This window comes from Haliaeetus albicilla, chromosome 7 (genome assembly GCF_947461875.1).
Source record: "Haliaeetus albicilla chromosome 7, bHalAlb1.1, whole genome shotgun sequence".
In the NCBI taxonomy this organism is placed as follows: domain Eukaryota; kingdom Metazoa; phylum Chordata; class Aves; order Accipitriformes; family Accipitridae; genus Haliaeetus; species Haliaeetus albicilla.
The window spans coordinates 11101768-11120269 of NC_091489.1; the positions used below are offsets into that span (position 1 = coordinate 11101768).

At 41.8% G+C, this 18502-nt stretch overlaps 2 protein-coding genes and 1 long non-coding RNA gene across 3 annotated transcripts in view; 1 reads left to right on the forward strand and 2 right to left on the reverse strand.

The window, feature by feature from the left end:
• The window catches only part of MRPL18 (mitochondrial ribosomal protein L18), a 643474-nt gene that overhangs the window by 338104 nt on the left and 286868 nt on the right, over positions 1–18502 (reverse strand). The window lies entirely within an intron of this gene.
• On the reverse strand, positions 1891–2489 carry SF3B5 (splicing factor 3b subunit 5). Its single transcript, XM_069786915.1, has one exon. It carries the CDS (start codon positions 2427–2429, stop codon positions 2169–2171), a length of 261 nt encoding a protein of 86 aa, XP_069643016.1. The 5' UTR covers positions 2430–2489; the 3' UTR covers positions 1891–2168.
• On the forward strand, positions 4999–9777 carry LOC138686058 (uncharacterized). Its single transcript, XR_011325373.1, has 5 exons — positions 4999–5773; positions 6091–6211; positions 6326–6433; positions 9225–9322; positions 9543–9777. It is a non-coding gene; the product is annotated as an uncharacterized lncRNA (long non-coding RNA).

Genomic DNA, 18502 nt, shown 5'->3' on the forward strand with positions numbered 1-18502 from the left:
ATGATGCACCGAACATCCCCAAAAACAAACAGATGAAGCTGCGACGTACATGAAGGGAAGTATTATTTTGTGGGTGTGTAACCCTGAGTCCCCTGAACCATCTTCTCACCTGCCCACCAGGGAGAAATGGCAGATGCCTGCAAGCAAGAATTGCCCTGCTGTCTTGGCTGCCATCCCCTATGTCTCTGGGACCCAGTCACAGGGCCCTGGTAAATTCTCTGCAACCCTTTGCTCCCCAGTCTGCCGAGGTACTCTTACCCTTCAGCAGGAGAGACTTATCCCAAATTACTTCAGGTGGTTTCCTAAATGATCCACACCAAAGACATGTGAGTTATGGCAAGGGAAATCAGGGTTTGAACTTGCAGCACACTGTAGCTAACTTCTTTGTGGCAGCTGCCTGACAGGGGGGGTTCTGCCCTGTTTTTTTTCCTACAATGCCCCAGTGCAAGGAAAGTGCCTCTAAAGAAAGAGGCAGAAGACCTCATATTTGACACTAAAGTAAGGACATGCAATGGGCACTAGCTACAGAGCAGCTGATGTGTCCTCACAGTTAATTTACCGCACATAACTTGTTCCTGAGTCCTTATATTCAGTTTAAGATATCTTTTTTTGCAGGAAAAGAGTATCCCCACAGAGTGATAGCCAGAACAGGCATTTAATTAGTTAATGTGAGGAACACACGTGAGGAACAAATGCTCTTCAAATTACCTGCACCAGCTTGCATGAAAAGTGAAAACCAGGAGTTTTCTACAAATCTCCCTCATTTATTAGAAATTGCCATAGGTCCCCACAAAACTTGCAGGTAAAATTTATTTAGGACCACTTCACCCATGCCCTCATCTCAGTATGTGCTGCAGAACTGGAAAAATGCTGTCTTTGAATTCTTCATAACATGAATGTGCTGACTTGAATGTGGCCCCAGGAGCTTGTACATTTTTTCTTATTCCATTACAGTATTATGAATAGCTTAGTTTTATAAAACTTGATAAAGAGTGTGAAAAGTTTATCACTCAAAAGTTTTGAGATCACCGATTTAAGAAAAAAATAATTGGTAAGCTTGCATACAGTCTTAATAGGCTCAGAAAACACTGAACTTTCCTCTCCAATGTAAAAAAAAACAAAACAAACCAAAACAACAACCAAACAAGAAACCCACACCAAAAAACCCTCCCACTCGGTTACAATGCTCCATGTCAGAAATGAGAGCGCTTAATTTCTCCAAGCAGCATATCTAAGTTTTACTCTGAGGTCTTCCCATTCATCAGCACTCAGAATTTCTTTTTACTATGACAAGTGAATAGAAAGCCTATTTTAAGTGACAATTCAAAATCAACATCAGTTCAGTTTGCAGTCTAAGATTTTGTCACCTCAACACATTTTACTTCAATGTAGCAGTGAGCAACCCTTAAGTTCCCATTCCATATTAACAGTGTCTAAGCGCACATTCATACACTTTAGTGTAACGCAGAAAAAATTTTAATTGCTAGATGACTAGAAAACATTAGTAAAAAAAAAAAGTAGCCAAGTTGGATCAGAGAGAATCAAGGTTTGTAAAACTCAACGTACAGGAAATAGGAAGACGAGGCAAGAAAACGGTATTTAAAGAAAAGCCATTTTGGAGTTTTAAAGTACTAGAGCAACTGACTGACGCTGTACCACACACAGCCAATGCTAACAACAAATGAGACCCTCTGAGTGTGAGCAAGCTTCCTCTCTCTCCTCAAAACACAGTTTTGGTAAGGAAGCACCGATCAGCCCGGCTGGGAAAATGCTATCTGTAAAGTATCTGAGACTTGCACCTCGGACGGTTGCATCGAAAGGCTTAATACCCAGTAACCGGCACTCCTTTTAGAACAAAGAGCTCTTATTAGCAGATTGCCAAACGAACCATTAGAAATGCCCAGCAAGTTTTATTATTTTCCACTGTAAGAAATCCGAACGACTGTACAAGCTAGAAGAGCCGAAGCTGTCCAGAAGCGGGCATTTTGCAGGACTTCTCCCTGCCCGAGTCCTCCGAGGGGACGACAGGCCAAAGCGGAGGGACCACGAGGCCGAAGGGCCGCAGGCGCCAACGCTCCCCCTGCTCGCCGGGGCCTTCCCGGGGGCCGAAGGCCAGCCCCGCGGGGCCGGGGCCGGGGCCGGGGCCCGGGCCCGGAGCCCGGGGCCGGCTAGGACTCGTCGGGCTTGTCGGCGGGCGGCCCGCAGGGCTGCAGCATCTTCTCCATGAGGTTGAAGCGGACGCGCGCCTTGCTCTCGTTCTCGGCGATGGCGAAGTAGTTGAGCAGGTCGAAGTGGCCCATGTAGGAGCAGTACGAGTCCCGGTGCTGGTTCACCAGCCACTCCCACTTGGTGGTGTCGGCGTGGCCCGTCCCGATGTACTTGGACTGCAGGTGCTCCAGCTGGCTGTGGATGGTGTAGCGGTCCGTCATGGCGGCGGAGGGGCTGCGCGAAATGGCGAGCGGAAGTGACGCGCCTCGGTCCTTTCCGGCCGGGGCGCAGCAGCCGTTTTCCCGCCGCTGCGCCGGTACCGGTTACTGAGGGCTCCGCCGCCCGGTCTCAACGGAAATTAAAAAAAAAAAAAAAAAAAAAAGCGCTTCCATCAGGTCGGTGCTCTCCTGCCGCGGTGCGCGATGGGAGCGCGGCCGGTGGGGCATGACGGGAGTTGTGGTCTTCTCCCCGCCCGGGCCGGGGGGCGCCGGCCCCTCCAGCGCTCTGCGGCCTGGCCGGGCGGCGGTGGCGGGGAGGAGGGGGGGTCGGCGCCGAGGAGGCCGGCCACGGCGGGAGTCCCTGCCCGGGGGGGCGGGAAGGGCCGCGGGGAGGGCCCTGGCACGATTAATGGGATCCGTAACCAGATCATGTACCTGCTTCAGTTGACTAACCCAGTAGTAAGCCGAGTGACAGTCGCAACTCCAGGCCGGCATCTGTAAGACATCGTTAGTTTAAAGCTCGTACTTGAGGATTGGCGACTAGTTCAGGGTCTGGTGTTCTCAAGACAGGTACAAGGCTGAGCCTCAAGTTAAGCCTGGCACTTAAGTGAGCCCCGTGCCTCAGGTTAAAAGCCTCCAGCCGCAAATAAATTTGTAAAGCAAAGATACAGCTTTGATACTGTAGCTACTGCTTAATGCAGCTGAAAATCAGAGGGGCATGCCCTATCAAATCTGGCTACAAAATACCTAGATAATGGGTCATGGGGAGCAACAGCAGAAAGTCTCCGTTTGCCAGGAGACTTCAGAAAATACGGAAGCCAAACCCTGAGGCTCAGGCTTCAGGGCACAGCTTATCCCAGCTCCTGACACCCTCTCTGTATGAACGGCATCTCGGTTTAAGTGACACAGGAAGTCTTGCTCCGAAGAAAGAAAAAGCTACCAGAAAAACAGACAGGAGGTGCCAGGAGCAACCCAAACCACTCCTTTTCATTAGCCCTTTGCTTAGCTAGAGGGCAATGCTGCATTTTCTGTGGTAGCTCTCGTACAAGGAGTCCATGTGGAGAAAGGCTAAAGAAGTCCATAGCATTTGCCGGTCCTCCCAAAATAAGTAGTTTGCTACGGTCAGTTCTGCTACATGCAGCTGAGGAACAGTACTGTAGGTCCCATCCCTGTTCCTTTGTAAGGTGCAGAGTCTTAGTTACATTTCCCCAGGCAGGCTTTGCAGCTGAGCAGGGTGAAGGGATCTTAAGCCAAAATTAAGTATTACTGTTGAAAAAGATTTGTTGACAGCGCAGGTAGTATTTTTGTGTGAATGTTAAACTCACAAGCAGATGTAAAAACCACAGCAATTATAAATTGCATTGCCTATCTTCTTTGGTCAAACTGGAGCTTGAAATAAATCTTATCATCCACCAAAAAAGTAGTCTTTCTTCTCCAGCTCTCTTCAAGAGCTTACATAATGTTAAGTTTAAAAATGCATTAAATGATTCATGCTTTCATATGATAGTACTGGTTTTAATTACTTGTTTTAAAATAGGAAAGACACATTGCCAGAAATTTTCCAATAGGACAATGAGCTATTTCTTCCTGTCCTTGTAAACGCCCTATAGTCAAAAGAAATCCACAGAAATGTTCTGTGAAAACCCAGATGATTCTAAGCCCCTTGTTTAAAAGCAAGCATCTTATAAAACCAAGGCCACAGAAAGCAACGTCAAAACAACGTCCTGAAGTGTCCTTATCCTTTAGTGCAAAGAACTAAATGAGGACTAAAAATTTTTTATTATTATTATTTTTACAAGGATCTGTTGAGTCATTGCTGTCAAGGCTTACTTAGCAGGAAGCAGTTTTACTCAGCTGGATACAGCAATTGCATTCTGTGGTTGCTTCCAGAGAGACCAAGAGAGAAAAAACAAACAAATGCAACTCCTCAGGAGCTTCTATGGATGCTAGTATACAGAAAGACAAAGAAAGACATATTATGAACATGGGAAAGCTTTCATTTCTTTTTTAAATAGTATCTTTTTAAAAAGCAGGATGGTATGAAGGATGCTAACTTTGATAGGTGATCAGTGCCGGCACAGTGACACGTAGGGCTGATCTCAGAGCTGTTCTGAAGTTATCATCTTGGAAACTCTAAGCTAGGAGATGTATTGATTAAAATAATCAATCAGTCTTTGGAAAAGAAAAGATGCCCAGAAGCTTATCCATCTCTTGCAATTTTTGCAGGAGTTTCAAACAGGTGTTAGAGTTCTAGTTCAAAAAAGCACCCTGAAAGGGAAGTGTAAACCTGAAATTTTCAGCAAGCGTGATAGCGGGCTAGATTAAAACACTGCATTCAGGCATCCAGAGCTCTAGGAAAATAAGTACCAAAACTTCACTCTTTGTTGGCTTTGACCAAAAACTCCTCTGAGAATACCAGACAAGCTTACCAATACTAGGAAGAAAAAAATAAGTAGTAAAATTACCAGCCAACAGGAAAGTAACAAATATTTACAAGTAATTACCTAACTTCAAGTTTCACTTGAAAAATACCAAGTTTCAGCTCCTAGCTTTGAAGAATTATATTCAATTATAGTCACTTTATCTTCATTTCTTCTTCCACACAAAAATAATATCTGTTGTTGGGCCTTGTTTTTCTTGTTGGGTCTGTGCAAAATGGATGCCTGCACTTGGGCACTTTTCACTTCAAGTTTAGGAATACTAAATGACTGGGAAGAGGAAGAGGATCTATGTAAGTATGCATGGGTGCACAGATGCAGATTTATATAGAGAGAATTATCACTCAGTGGTAATACGCTTGCACAATTAGGATTCCTGAATAATTTAGCATTTTAGGATATTTCAAGGGTTGTGTACTGAATGCCATTAAATATAATTATCAGAATATTTTATATTTGACTTGGTCTCTGAAGTCATGTTGGTAAATAATTAGTGTCTGAAACAACCGATGCTTACTTATGGAAATCACATAAATGTGTTGATTTAAGTGCCGAAATAGTTTATTTGGAGATTAAAGCCGTATCATTTAAAGCCAAGTTTCAAATGGCCGGGCACCGGGAGCATGTCATGAATGGCAGTGGCCACTTGATGTCAGGGTTTGACCTACATAAATTCTTCTTCCATAAAACGGGAGTCGTTGGTTGCTCCTCCAAAATGTAGAGGAGGGTAGAGTAGGCTGCTGGACCAACAAAGACAGTGGCTATCCACTGCAAGATATAACCGGGTTTTTAAATTTCCTACTGACTCTTCAGGTAGAAGACTGAAGGCATAAATACCCCACAGACAAGGGGATGCTACGATTTTAATAGATAAATCCAACACACACCCAGGAAGATGAAAAAATGGAGGTGTGCGCCATATTTTTTTCAGAAATTCCTCTATTCTTCACTGTATTGATTTATCCTACAAATACAATTTCACAGAAAAAAAGAATATTTGAGATTGTGTTAGCCCAGAAAGAATGGTGCTAGAAATTAAATAATGATACTAAATTAATGTCTTTTTGTTGGAAATTACCTTTTTTTTGTTAAAAGTATGCATTTCATTAAAAATACGTTGCTTCTGCTGTAACAGGGTTCTTAAATCAGTATTTGCAGAGGTCACATTACCACTTAGCAATTTTAGGCCACAAAAGTTACCTTTCTTTAATTTTTTTTTTCCTTAGATTTCCCATGTCATCACATGCACTGCAAAAGCTGTTTTGTAATGTGTGCAGTTTCTCAAAGGCTGTTATAGCTTACCAACATTAACAGCCTCAGGAAGCCCTTATTTTGGCCCTGTAGCAGGTAGAAGATCTTTTTACTGCTTTTCTCAGAGATCCTGTGAAAATCTTTTTTCATAAGCAAGTCTCTTTCTCCGCCTTGTTTTGTGCAAGCTCCTCTAATTTCTTTTCCTTGCAGTCAGAATTGTGATTCTGCTCCAGTGTAAGAATATGCCTTCACACTGTAATGACCTGCAGCCTTTGGGGCTGCTTCTGAGATGGAGGAATACAGTCCCTGCAAGCATGGGTGAGTTTTAAATTTTCCTCCGCTGCTAGAAACTATGTTTTACTATTGCTTTCATTTTATAGTGTATAAATACTCAAACATCTGAGAGCTTCTTTTAGGGTTGTGCGGCTGTTTCTTTGCCAAAGCTGTCAGATAAGAACATTGAATAAAAAAATAGGAAAAGAAACAACACTGTATATCGTACCATTGAAAGCATACACTTCAAGCTGCTGTGTATCAATGTTCCTATCTGGAAAGGGGAATAATGTTATTTTAAATCAGACTGCAACTGGAGAAATTCACTGCTGGAAAATTATCTTGGCCTGAGGTTCAGGACAGGCATCATTTAGTATTGGGCAGTGCCATGCTTAGGCTTTGCTATGTTATGGTGTATTGAAACTTGGGACAGGAGGCTGTTGTACTGAGTGATTTGCAGCTTGTGGGAAATAAAATGTTGGATTGAAAATGAACTCTTTTTAACATCAGTTTCAACGTTTTTAGGATATTTTTGTTTTGGTTTTGTTGCATCATATGCCACCAGACTTATGCACTAAGCTTTATTAAAACTCCCTAAAGCTTTTCTAAAATAATGTATTCTGTAGTACACTATTGTTGCATGATGGCAGAGTGAAAACGTAAAGGTCCTGAACAGGTTAACTGACCCTGTGTTAGACCCTTCTCTATCAAACTGTGTAGATCTGTGGGCTGCACTAATGGTCCCTTGCCTAGGAGCAGCTTATGGAGCACAAAGATTCAGTTTAGTAGCCTCACACTCCATCACGTGCTTGTGAATATTACCATGACACACTACTCCTCTTAGACACACTACTCCTCTTCTGTATATGTTTGGCTAACAGTTATGTGCTTAGGTGTGCACCACAATTTAATTAGCTTAATTTAGATGCCACTGAGAATCTCCTAGCATGGTGTAGGAGCACCCTAAAAGTAGAGCCACAGCAGGGGTCACTAGCACAGCGCTTATAGAAGAGACTCTGAAATAATGTGGTGATCTGAGAAATGTGGTGCAAAGGGGGAAGATGGAGCACCTCCACCAAGAGCGCAGCGGAGGTCTGGAAGAGGCAGCTCTCACTCACAATTTAAAGGGAAGTTCTCTACTCCAAAGCCATCACTTTGAAAATAAAGGCTCTCCACTAATGTGATTAGTTACTGCTTCAGGCTAAAAATAGAGCTAATAATAGTCTGCCAGGTGAATTGAAATTGCTTGTGTCCATATACCTTTTTGTAATGGGACAGGTTTGTTCTTGTCACGCATTTTGAAATAAAATGAAGTAATAATAGTAAACGCAACAAAACTAGGGAAGACTACAGGACTATCCAAGATGCAGCTGTATTCTGCCCACACTTTTCTTTGGGTATCTTTCCTTCATTCGCCCCAGATAAACTGTTGCGGCTAATGCAACTATTGATTGTGTTCAATAAAGTACAAGAAAGTAGCAATGATGAAAGATATATCTTTAAATAGGCCCTAGAGAAGATATCAGAAATGTACATGAGCTTAAATTGGAAGAAATTGATTTGACCATTGAGTAGCTCTGTATATCATATCACTGTCTTCTTCCTATGTGCAGGGAAGAGTAAGGACAGAGGAGGTGACTTTCCTTTTTTTAAGTCTGACCCTTGAAGCTGCTTAATGCAGCTGTTTCTTTTTTTATCTGCCATGTAAGTATCATGTTTTTAAAATACTGATTCTTCAGAACAGTACTTAAAAATGTTCTGTACAAGGAAGCATATCTGTAACCAGCCTTTTCCCCCTCCAGCTTCCCCCCCTACACACATGTGCACAAGTATTCATCATTTCACCTCCTGCTCTGCAGTAAGCATGGAGGACATTGGTGTCATCATCCTTATCTTGACAAAAATATGTCATCTGTATTCTGTACAAGGGTAAAACTCACCTGTTAACGCACAGCAAGTCAGTTCATAAAAGTGAAAAATAATAGCAGGAGAAGTATGGAGCTACTGATATCAGGGAACCATCAACTCGTCTATTTGGTGTGTGTTGTACTAATTTATGTTATGAAATTTCAGGCTGTGGATTGCTCATGGGGCAGACAGCAAAGGAGAGAGCAAACGGATATTTAGGAAATTAGCATCATTACAGAAGGAAGAATATAACTGTTCCTTCTGTGCATCTCTAGGAAAAGGCAAACCAGTAACTGCCAGTTAACCGTTTCTTTCTCAACTTGGGTTAGGAACTTCCTCATCTGAAATAAGAAATGTACATAATCCTCTTGCATTTACTGTAAAAGTAAAGCTTTCCCTAATAAGGCTAAGCAATGTATCTCACTTTCAGCTTTATCAAAGTATTGTTGTTTACATTTAAGGCAGATAGAACATAATTTTTCACAACACCAAGCACCATAGAGAAGTTTATATGTTCAAAGCACAGTTCTTTATAACTCAAGATAAATGTCTTCTTGCTTGCTGTTTTCATTCTTGGGAATGTCTTGTTTGTCATAAGCTGAAAATGGTTTAATTCAACAGATCCTCAAAACAAAAAAGTAAACCCAGAGTGTTGAGACTTGGCAAGGAATGAGCCACTGGAAGCAAGGTATTTATAGTCAGGATTGGGCAATGTTAGTAATGTATGGTGATAGCAATCCCATCTATGCATTTTGGCATGTGATTTGAGAGCTTGAAAGAGAATTGTTGATTTTGGAAAGCAAATATATGTGAGTGAGCGGCTGTGTGGTGCTTAGTTGCTGGCTGGGGTTAAACCACGACAGGAGTACAGCAGAAAGATTAACTGTTTTAGATTGTAGTATCTCCCTATCTCCTCGGCACCATGCAGACTGAGAAGCCTTGAACTGGAAAAAATCAAAAAAACTGCTGGACAAAGTGTTGTCAAACCCAGGCACTCAGAAATCACCTAAAGCTGGAAATTTTTAAGTAAGCTTTTAAAATGGTGATTTTTTTGCTATTGTTTTTAAGTAATGTATATTGTTTGCTTTCTTTTTTTTTTCTTTTTGTATTTTCAGAGTCTGTATTTCAATTAGTTTGTATTTGCTTTTCTCCATAAATGTTTGAAAGTATTTATTTTTATGACGTTTAAAGGTACTTAGTTTTAGAAAATTAAAGCTGAAATGTTCACATGCTCGAATGGTTGCAGGGACAGAGGCTTTAAGAAAAGCACCAGTCATTGTGAAAACCGTCAGCACTGGGGTTGTGATCTAGAGCCCCAACAGGATGTGCGTAGATTGTGTAGAAGATGACTGATGCATCTCTCAGAATAGCTGTTGTGAAGAATAGACAATTCAGTATTCACGTACAGCTGTGTATTGAAACCCATTTTTGACGTTTTGGAAAAGCTTTCAGTATGAAATTAAAAGATTTGCAAACCATAACTCTCTGTTCTGTTTTCCCTATCTTTTTCAGCCTCGTGTAACGTAACAATGTGCTCCTCCTTGGCTAAGGCGTTCTCCTACAGTGTTTGTACTGCAGTTCACCCAGTGGGGCCTCATTCATGGCCTCACAGTGGGATTATTATAATGCCAACTAACGTGGCTATTGGTGAGGTTCACCTCTGGGCATGGGCGTAAAGATACCTAGTTTTGAACAGGACTAATGGGTTATATTTCTTATAGGCAGAGGGAAGTGCAATCTACCCTGGGGGTTCTTCACTTTCAGCTCCAAATGCAGCCCAGAGATTCTGTCGGTAGGTGTTAAGGGTTAGGTATTTCAAGTGCTAAGACCATTGGCAACAGTCATTCATACTTGGCACCTGAAAAGGACCAAGCCTAAAGAGTAAGGAAAGATTATTGTTGGTTCCAGATGTGTCAGCAAAAAAAGTCGGCATTCCAGGCAGAGGCTGGGGCAGAGATTCCCATGCCAACATGTGCATGAGTCTGTGACTGCCTGTAACTGGCATGACTCCTCCACCCTTGTCACACTCTAAAATGTAGGAAATTATCTGCAACCCTTGAAAGAAAAGTCAAAGACAATTGAAGAAATTAATTCTCAACTACAACTGCAATTACAGCAAGTTGCTGGATGATTTTTATAAGCAAGGGATGAGTACACAACAATACCAACAGAAAACGCTATCAGAAAGAAAATCTAATCTCTTTTAGTTAAAGGACCATGATCAGTGTAATCCCATGACAGCTTTTTTCTCCCCCATTTAATTAGTTCCTTGTGTGAAGATGAGCTGAAGATTATTCTCCTTTAAAATGTATTTAGTCTGTCTCACACAGGTAACTGCACACAGAATAAAGGCTCCACAATCTTTTCCATACTGTGACTGCCTGCTGAATTTATCACTGTGAAAAGGGCTGCTCTGACTGACTCAGCGGCAGAACTGATTTGTCTTGTCAGTGGAGAACAGACTTGTGTAGATGCTGAGTCACAAACTTGCTTGCATAATTGGAAGGGTAAAAGGGTAAAACAAGCTTGTCAAGTGACTCAATTTGCAATTTGATACCCATCTCATTCCCAAATGCACATGCACCTGTATTTTGGGGTAGCAGGGATAGTTGATTACAGTTTGAATCATTTCAGTGGTACCCATGGAATGTCTCCTTCCGAAATGCTCTGCTGTTCTGTTCTCTCTTCCATAACCCCTGGGATTTGGCCAAGTGTTTCTTCCTTCACACAGGGGAAAAAAAAAATCTGTTTTCCTTCACTACTAAAAACACTCACCATTACTATCCTAACAGATCCTCACATGGAGCTTAAGTCAAAAACCCAGCACCAGTGCTTTTCACCTTTTTTAAGGGACTATTATTACCCTATTTAAAGGACTTAGCAATAAACTATTTTCAATGGTAAATTAGGGTTAGGAAAGAAGGTGGGTCTTTTGTCTATGTGTAGAATTCCAAAACAGTGGCATAGAAATCATAAGCCAAGATCTTCCTGCAGATGTAGGTATATTGTTTTGACTGCTGTTAGTGGGAGAAAAAAATGGCCTTTTAGCTCAGAAGATGTGATGCTCAAGAAGAATTAGAAAAAACTTCACATTGAGAGAGAGTAGTTTGTCCAATGCTCTATCAGCCAAAGAAACAGAAGCATGTAACTGCTTTAAGAAAAAGCTAGCCATAAATCTAGAGAAAAAAAATAGTGTTGAGGGCAGTCATCTACTTTATGGATGTCATTGTTTCCTTTATAAAACATTTTAGGAAGTGCAATAGTCTTCTGAGAACTGTGTAGTATCCTACAAGCACTGACTCTTGATGGCCGTACTAAGAAAGGAAAATACTAGCCTAATCAAAGAGATGAGGATGTTGATACAAGTAGTGATGAAATCCCTTGCCAGAAGCCCCGTGCTAAACTGGGGGCAGAGCAGGCTTCTTGCTGGCACTGCGCTGTGCCCATTGCCCAGCTGTGCCTCCAGCTCTCCCTGAGGATTTTTCACTGACTCAATTCAGCACATCATCTCTAGGTGAAACTTGTTTATGACTGTAATGGTTTGCTTTGGGTAAATTAGCCCTTTGGAAAATTTTATTGTCAGTTAAGTTTCTGTTTCCTCCTACGTCCTTGAGCAGAGTCTGAGCTGAACCCACACTCACACTGACACATTTCTCGCCCTTCTCACACTGTATGCCGTGGAGCTCCTCTGAGAGCTGCATTTTGATTTGTATGCAGAGATAGTCATGTGTTTAACTCCAGTGAGTTCTACCACTTTTACAGCAAATCTGAAAATTTTCACTTTCTTACCCAAACCAAAATGAAACTGTTTGCCCAGGATAAGCCGGGGCGGGGCGGAGGGGTGGTGTTTCTGTGTGCATCTCAATACACTAAAAGTACTTCTACTGATACGCTCCATACAAACAACAATTCATACATTGGCTCTGATGGTATCTTTTCAGCTACTTGAATGCTTGAATGCAACCTCTATCTCACAAATCCCACAGCTATTGGTTATTAGGGAGCTATCTCAAGACAAAGGTCACCTTCAACCTCTGTTTTACAGTTTTCTCCTGAATGTTATTAATGGCTTGTGACAGAAACAAACTTAGGGCTTAGACAGACCTTTGGTAGTAGTTTTTTTCTGAGAAAGGTACTCTAATGAAGGTAGAGTACTGGGTTTGGATTGCTATGCCTGCGTCTGGGTGTGAACCCCTACTTCCCCAAGGTTTGGGCCATCAGAGTTGGGATTTTTGGATCAGCTCATTAGGAAGCTGGTTGTGATTTGCAGTTGTGTAAGTATCTGAGTTGTGGGGGCTAGTTTGGGCTTGTCTCTGGGATCTGGGAAGCATTTCATCAAAAATACATGTTGTAACTGCCAAAGCCAACTGCCAGAGCATTTGTATAATTAATTTCATTTTGCTTTCTGGTTCTTGTCTTAAAGGCATTGGCTAGAGGACACACATGGTCTATCCACTCACCTGGACACATGATCATTGTGTTTTGATTCTCCTTTATACCAGTATCAAAACAGTCCACTGCCTATCCTCCATCTCACACTTCCTGTATTTTTTAATATTGGCCCTGTCTCACTCGATGCTATGGTCAAACTTCCATTGACTTCACTGAAGGCAGAATTTGGCAATTAATTTTAACTGGCATAGACTTCTTATTAAGTGGCACACTTAATTTTAAGTATTTTCTATGCCAACTGTATGGCATTCACACCTAAGAAATAATTTAAGGGAGAGAAGTAGAAAGATGGCTGTATAGAAGCATAAGCCTTAAGAGAAACAAAATATCTGTAAGAAAAAGGCAGAGACATGAAAAGACATGTAATCTTTTCATGAAAGGAGCAGACTAGCAGTCAGGGGATTTGGATGCAACTTCTGGTTAGATCAAGGCTTTCTGTACACCTGTAGGCATTTTGACACTTTCTGTGATTTCTTTCCCATCTATAATACATGGTTAGCAACACACATAGCAGTATTTTTAATGTAATTGCTTGCAAATTGGTTTAGAGAGCCTGAAGTGGAACGTAGTTTATAAATTTAATGCAATATTATTATTGTCACATATATCGAAAACCTAGCTTAGTCCATCAACTTAATTGTCACCAAAGCCACATGTATGGCAAGGTTTCTAACTTTACCTGGAAAATCATTTTGCAAGTGAAATCTTGTCCTTCAGCAACTGGCACTTCTATCTCCTTTCATCTTCAGGGAATAAGACTCTGAAAATTTCCATGTAGTACAGGTTTGAAGGCTGATGGACATATTACTGGGTGTGTAAGAGAATTTGGGGAGTGCTTGTTTGCATCTAATCAATCTGTCTTACGACTTGTAATATACTGCAAACACTTGTTAACCTATTAAACTGCCTGCTAAAATTCTTTCACCAAGTCACAAACAGCCTGGATACACCTCAGCACCTACTAATCCAGTATCAGTTTGGCAATGTATGCTGTTGGGCACTGGCTGGTGCCAGGCAAGCGTGTTTTACGTCTTGCACTGACAGACAGACAGTAGGTAGATTACTCTCTACCCAGACACCTGAACGAAGACAGAGTTGTTTTCAAAGAAAGCTACAAACGGTTGATCTGCAGATATGTATCATCAGAAACAACAAATCTCTGGAAAATAAACTCGTTACATTGATAACCAAGATTAAAATGAAATGTAGGTGTGTTGCAGTGAGAATGTTGACTAATGAAGAGCTGGCTTTGCTGTAGCAGCTAACGAGCCTATCTTAGGCACTGTTCATGCAGTAACAGGCACTAGATGGTAAGTCTGGCTGCTCTTGCATGGCAGGACATGGGATGTGGGATTTAAGGGCTTCCTATTTAGAGGCATCCTTCAGTGCCAAGGTCTGGGATCTACAGCTGTTGATTTTGGACCACATTAGAATCACAGATTAGGAGAGACCTTGGGGAGTTATTTTGTCCAATCTCCTGCTCAAAGCAGAGTCAACACTGATTTCTGACCAGGTATCTCTGGGCTTTGTCAAGCTGGGCCTTGAAAATCTCCAAGAACAGAGATTCCACAACTTCTCCAGGCAATCTCCTGTTCCAATGCTTCATTGCCCTCATAGTGGGGAATTTTCCTTTATATCCTGTTGGAACCTGCCCTATGTCAATTTATAAGCATTGTTTCTCACTCTCCTGCCATACACTTGGGTTGTGTCAGTAGTCTCCTCTTCAGTACTTTAAGGCTGCTGTTAGGTCCCCTGAATCTTTCTTTTCTTCTCTGGGCTAAACAAGCCCAGTTCCTTCAGCCTCTCTGCACAGGTCACACCGTCCAACCCTCTGACCATCTTGGTGACTCTGCCGGACTCACTCAAGGTCATCTACATGATCCTCATATTGGCAATCCCCAAACTGATGACTTTCCTACAGAAGGAAAGGAAAGGGAGCAAGAACTCTTCCTATACCTATGGTGTACTTTCTGGGTCATGTAGCTCTACAGCAACAGGGAGGGTTATTTATCTGCTTGCTCTTTCCCAAGAGTAAGCAAAGTGTAAGGCAGCAGAGAGAACATTACTAAGGTTTCCAAACCTCATGTCCATACATTCTCACTGACCAGAGCAGCCCCACAAGTTGGCTGTGATTTTGAATTGCAAGAGTAATTGCAAGATCTTCTCTGTGACTGATAAGGGGCTAAATCCTATGTGGAGAATCCAGTCGGGGGAGACAAAGGAACAGAGCCATATAGGTAATGGAACAACCTTAAGAACACTGTATATTCCAAGGTGGCTGGAGATGGAGATGTAGGGAATCTGTCATCTCCGTGTGTCTTTTGGCCCTCCATGTTTGCTATAGGGTTTAAAGGAGGGGACTGCACAGCATCAGTTGAGCAGGTGAGCTGACCCCCTTGAGGAATGAAGGGGGAGAGAAAGTCTCTGTAAAGAAGGATTATCTTACACGTAATTAATTTAACTGTCACTAAAGCTGCAGATATGTCAAAATTTCAAACATCACTTGGAAAATTTTCTTGCCATGTCATATAATAGAAATATTTTTCATCACAAATTGATGTGTCTATCTCCTGTCATCTTCAGGTAGTGAGCATATGAAATTTGATATGCAGGTATTCGGTGTGTTATTTGGAACGGAAATGAAGTATAGAATGGTTTCTCTAGATGTGTTCTGAGTACTGATTATTGGTGAACTTTAAACAAATTTGCTGGTGGATATTTAGGAGCTTAATTTTGTTTATCTGTCATTGAATTATTTTGTTAAGTTATACTTATTTTACATCCACACCAAATTGGTATTTACATCAATTGTATATGCTGTGGAATTAATATTAAATATGAACAGTATTTAAAATTACTATTTATGTAGGATCTTCTCTTGCATAATTATATGTTAGTTGGGTTTTCTTTTATTTATCATGTTGTAACAGTTTATTCTCTAAGACAGAAACTGTATTTAACATCCTTCCTACCAATACGTGTGTAACTGCCATTATCGGCTACCAGGTCTGCAGTAAAACCAATGGTTCAAGGCCATATAGCATAAGGGTGTGTAATGTTGTTTTCTGTGCTTATTCCCCATCTACACAGTATTTCTCCCAGGGGACTGTCTGCTGACCTTGCCCGAGAAGCAAGGCTTATTTTGTTAGGCATGGTACAAATGTATATTAGAAGACATACCTTTCCAGAAACAATTTTCTTTCAGTAAAAAGATGTGTGAATTCACTTCTCAGGATTAAAAGTACAGCTACCTGATTTACCTTACAATATTTTTTAATGGGATATTAATAACAGATTTTTCTGTAATCTCTCAAAATCTCACCATGTCATTGTAACTGTTTATTAGCTTAAGAAGAAATACACACTTTCAACCTTTGACTTGAATTTTGGAGAACTGACTTACCCCATCTGAAGCTGTAGTCTTATGTTTTAGTGTATTTTAATATTTTGTACTTTAATAAACATTTAGGTACACCTTAACACATTTTAATGAGATTTAGAAAATGAGGCTAAAATAAGGTTCAAGACATCATCTAATCCATTCCCCACCTCAATTTAAAATCAGCCATACCTGAATTATTCCTAGCAGATATTTATCCAGCTTAAAAAAGAGGCACAGCCAGGATAGATTGCATCACTGAAGCTGAAAGTACAAGAAAGAAATAAGAACCAAGTATGCATGCGCAGTGCAGTCCTCCTTATCTGCCATAGTAACACACAACCTACACAGAGATGCTACTTGTAAAGTGTTTGTGTATATATATATATAAAAAAAATATTTTTCAGACCAAATAATTCTCTTGATAAATTGGAATAGAGGCAGTGTGCTCCGGTTTTGGTTCCTCTGTTGGGACCTCCCCATTGGTTTGCTCACTTGGCTATGAACCGAGCAAATGGAAAGGCCAGCATCCGATGCTTTCAAAGATCCAGAAGTTAAGGGATCTGTGTAACGGTGCCAACGCGCAGCTCCGTCCTGCTAGATGCATGGTCAATTAATGGGAAGTTAAGAAACGAAAATCTGACCGTACCCCTTGGCTGCTGCAGTGTCTCTCCCCCGTTGCTGCCTGCGAGCGCAGAGCCAGCCGGGCAGCGCCGGCAGCCCCGGGCTCACCCAGGACTCCAGCAGATCTGGCCAGCTTTCACCTTTCTGTAAGCAACCACCAAGGCAACTGCATCCATCAAAAGCTGGTAGCTTTATAAAAATGGTGCCGGTATTAAGTTGCCCACCTGCGTTACTCACGTTCATGTATAGGTGCTTCATGTACAGAGCTACTCCCTGGCTGGGGTAATTGGGAGGAGACCTGCGGGCTCCCGTGGCGTTGCTGTATAGCTAGTCAGTGCCTCCAGTACTTTCTGCCTTTGCATTTCTTAACGATGAGGCTTGAAGTGTGGCCGGTAACAGCTGCCTCCCAGAATCCTGGGATACTTGCCACAGTCGACAGACAGGTTTCAAAGATAAAATATAAGCCTTCACTTTTCTCAGATAAGTTTTGCAAGTTGTTTGACAAATACCCCTCTACTTTGACATGTACCATTAATTTTTAGGTTTTTCTAGCTACAACACTACCCTGTAAAATGCAAACATTAACAATGACTTTGTTTCATTCCGTGGAAATCTGTCATGCTGTTACTGTATCGCATATAACTAGCCTATATACCATCTGCCTTGCCATTCACAGAGGACTCTAGGCAGCAATTGGTCATGACTGGGCTGTGAAATGTATTGCTCCCTGGCTGTATATTCCCAGCTAAATGATCCCAAATGATTCTTCCCTCACCTTCAGGTAATGAAAAAGCTATTATTTCTCTTCCTAGATCTGTAACATTTAGATCTAGCCAGAAAGCCACCTGAAAGTGTGCAGCATGCCTTCCGAGGAACGTAGCTCATGTGGTGCAGAAACACGCCGTGCTGTTTGTGCAGGCTCCCCACTCCTTTCTGGATTAATATTGTTATATTGCTTGTTGAAAAGCACTGGCAACATTAATAAGGTGATCCATCAACACAGCTGTGTAAAATTTATGCTCATGCAACTCTAGGGTAGAATTGTTCTATTTCATTGAAACTTGGTGGGGTTTAGAAAACAAGACCTTTTCTGTGAATGACTAATTATTTGAAAAGGATGCTCCAAAAAGCTATGGAAATGTTCTCATTTTCTGATGGCTCTCACTGTGAAAAGCGAGTGGTATTCTTTAACACTCCCTCAGAAGGCTTTTAACCCTGAGATGTTCTTACCCCCCAGGTAGTTCTCCCTTCACACCTGATACACAGCCTGGCCATTTTCTGCTCAGAGAGTATTGATGGGGGAAAAATGGGGCATGTAGGTTTTGGCAATGTGAACTTGCCCCTAGAATCTGCTGTTCCTGGGACTATAGTCAAGTCTGAGCATCTGCTATGTGTCTTCCTCACCTGGGCTTTTGGTCCCTCTTGACTGTCAGAAAGATGTCCTTGTCTCTGCTCTGCCAGGTTACAGAGCACTCCCTACAGTGCAGAAGCTAACTGCTCTGAATCTATGGGCATGCAAATGTACCGAAGAGATACCTCACTCCTGCCTGATAACAGGAGTCAGAATACACATCTTTACTGAAGCATAGAAGTAGGATTAGGTAATGCTTTTCATTAGGCCAGCTGATGTGACAGGATCCTTGTCATGTTACACATACGGGCTGTACTCGTGCATTCAAAAGCTGTGACAGCAGCAGAGAAATCCAGTGGCTTACTTGATAATCAATCAAGCCTTCAGCTCCCAGAAATCA

Bases quoted from the DNA above. Each gene is read 5' to 3' on its own strand.
- SF3B5 (XM_069786915.1), bottom strand. From the start codon at position 2,429: ATGACGGACCGCTACACCATCCACAGCCAGCTGGAGCACCTGCAGTCC.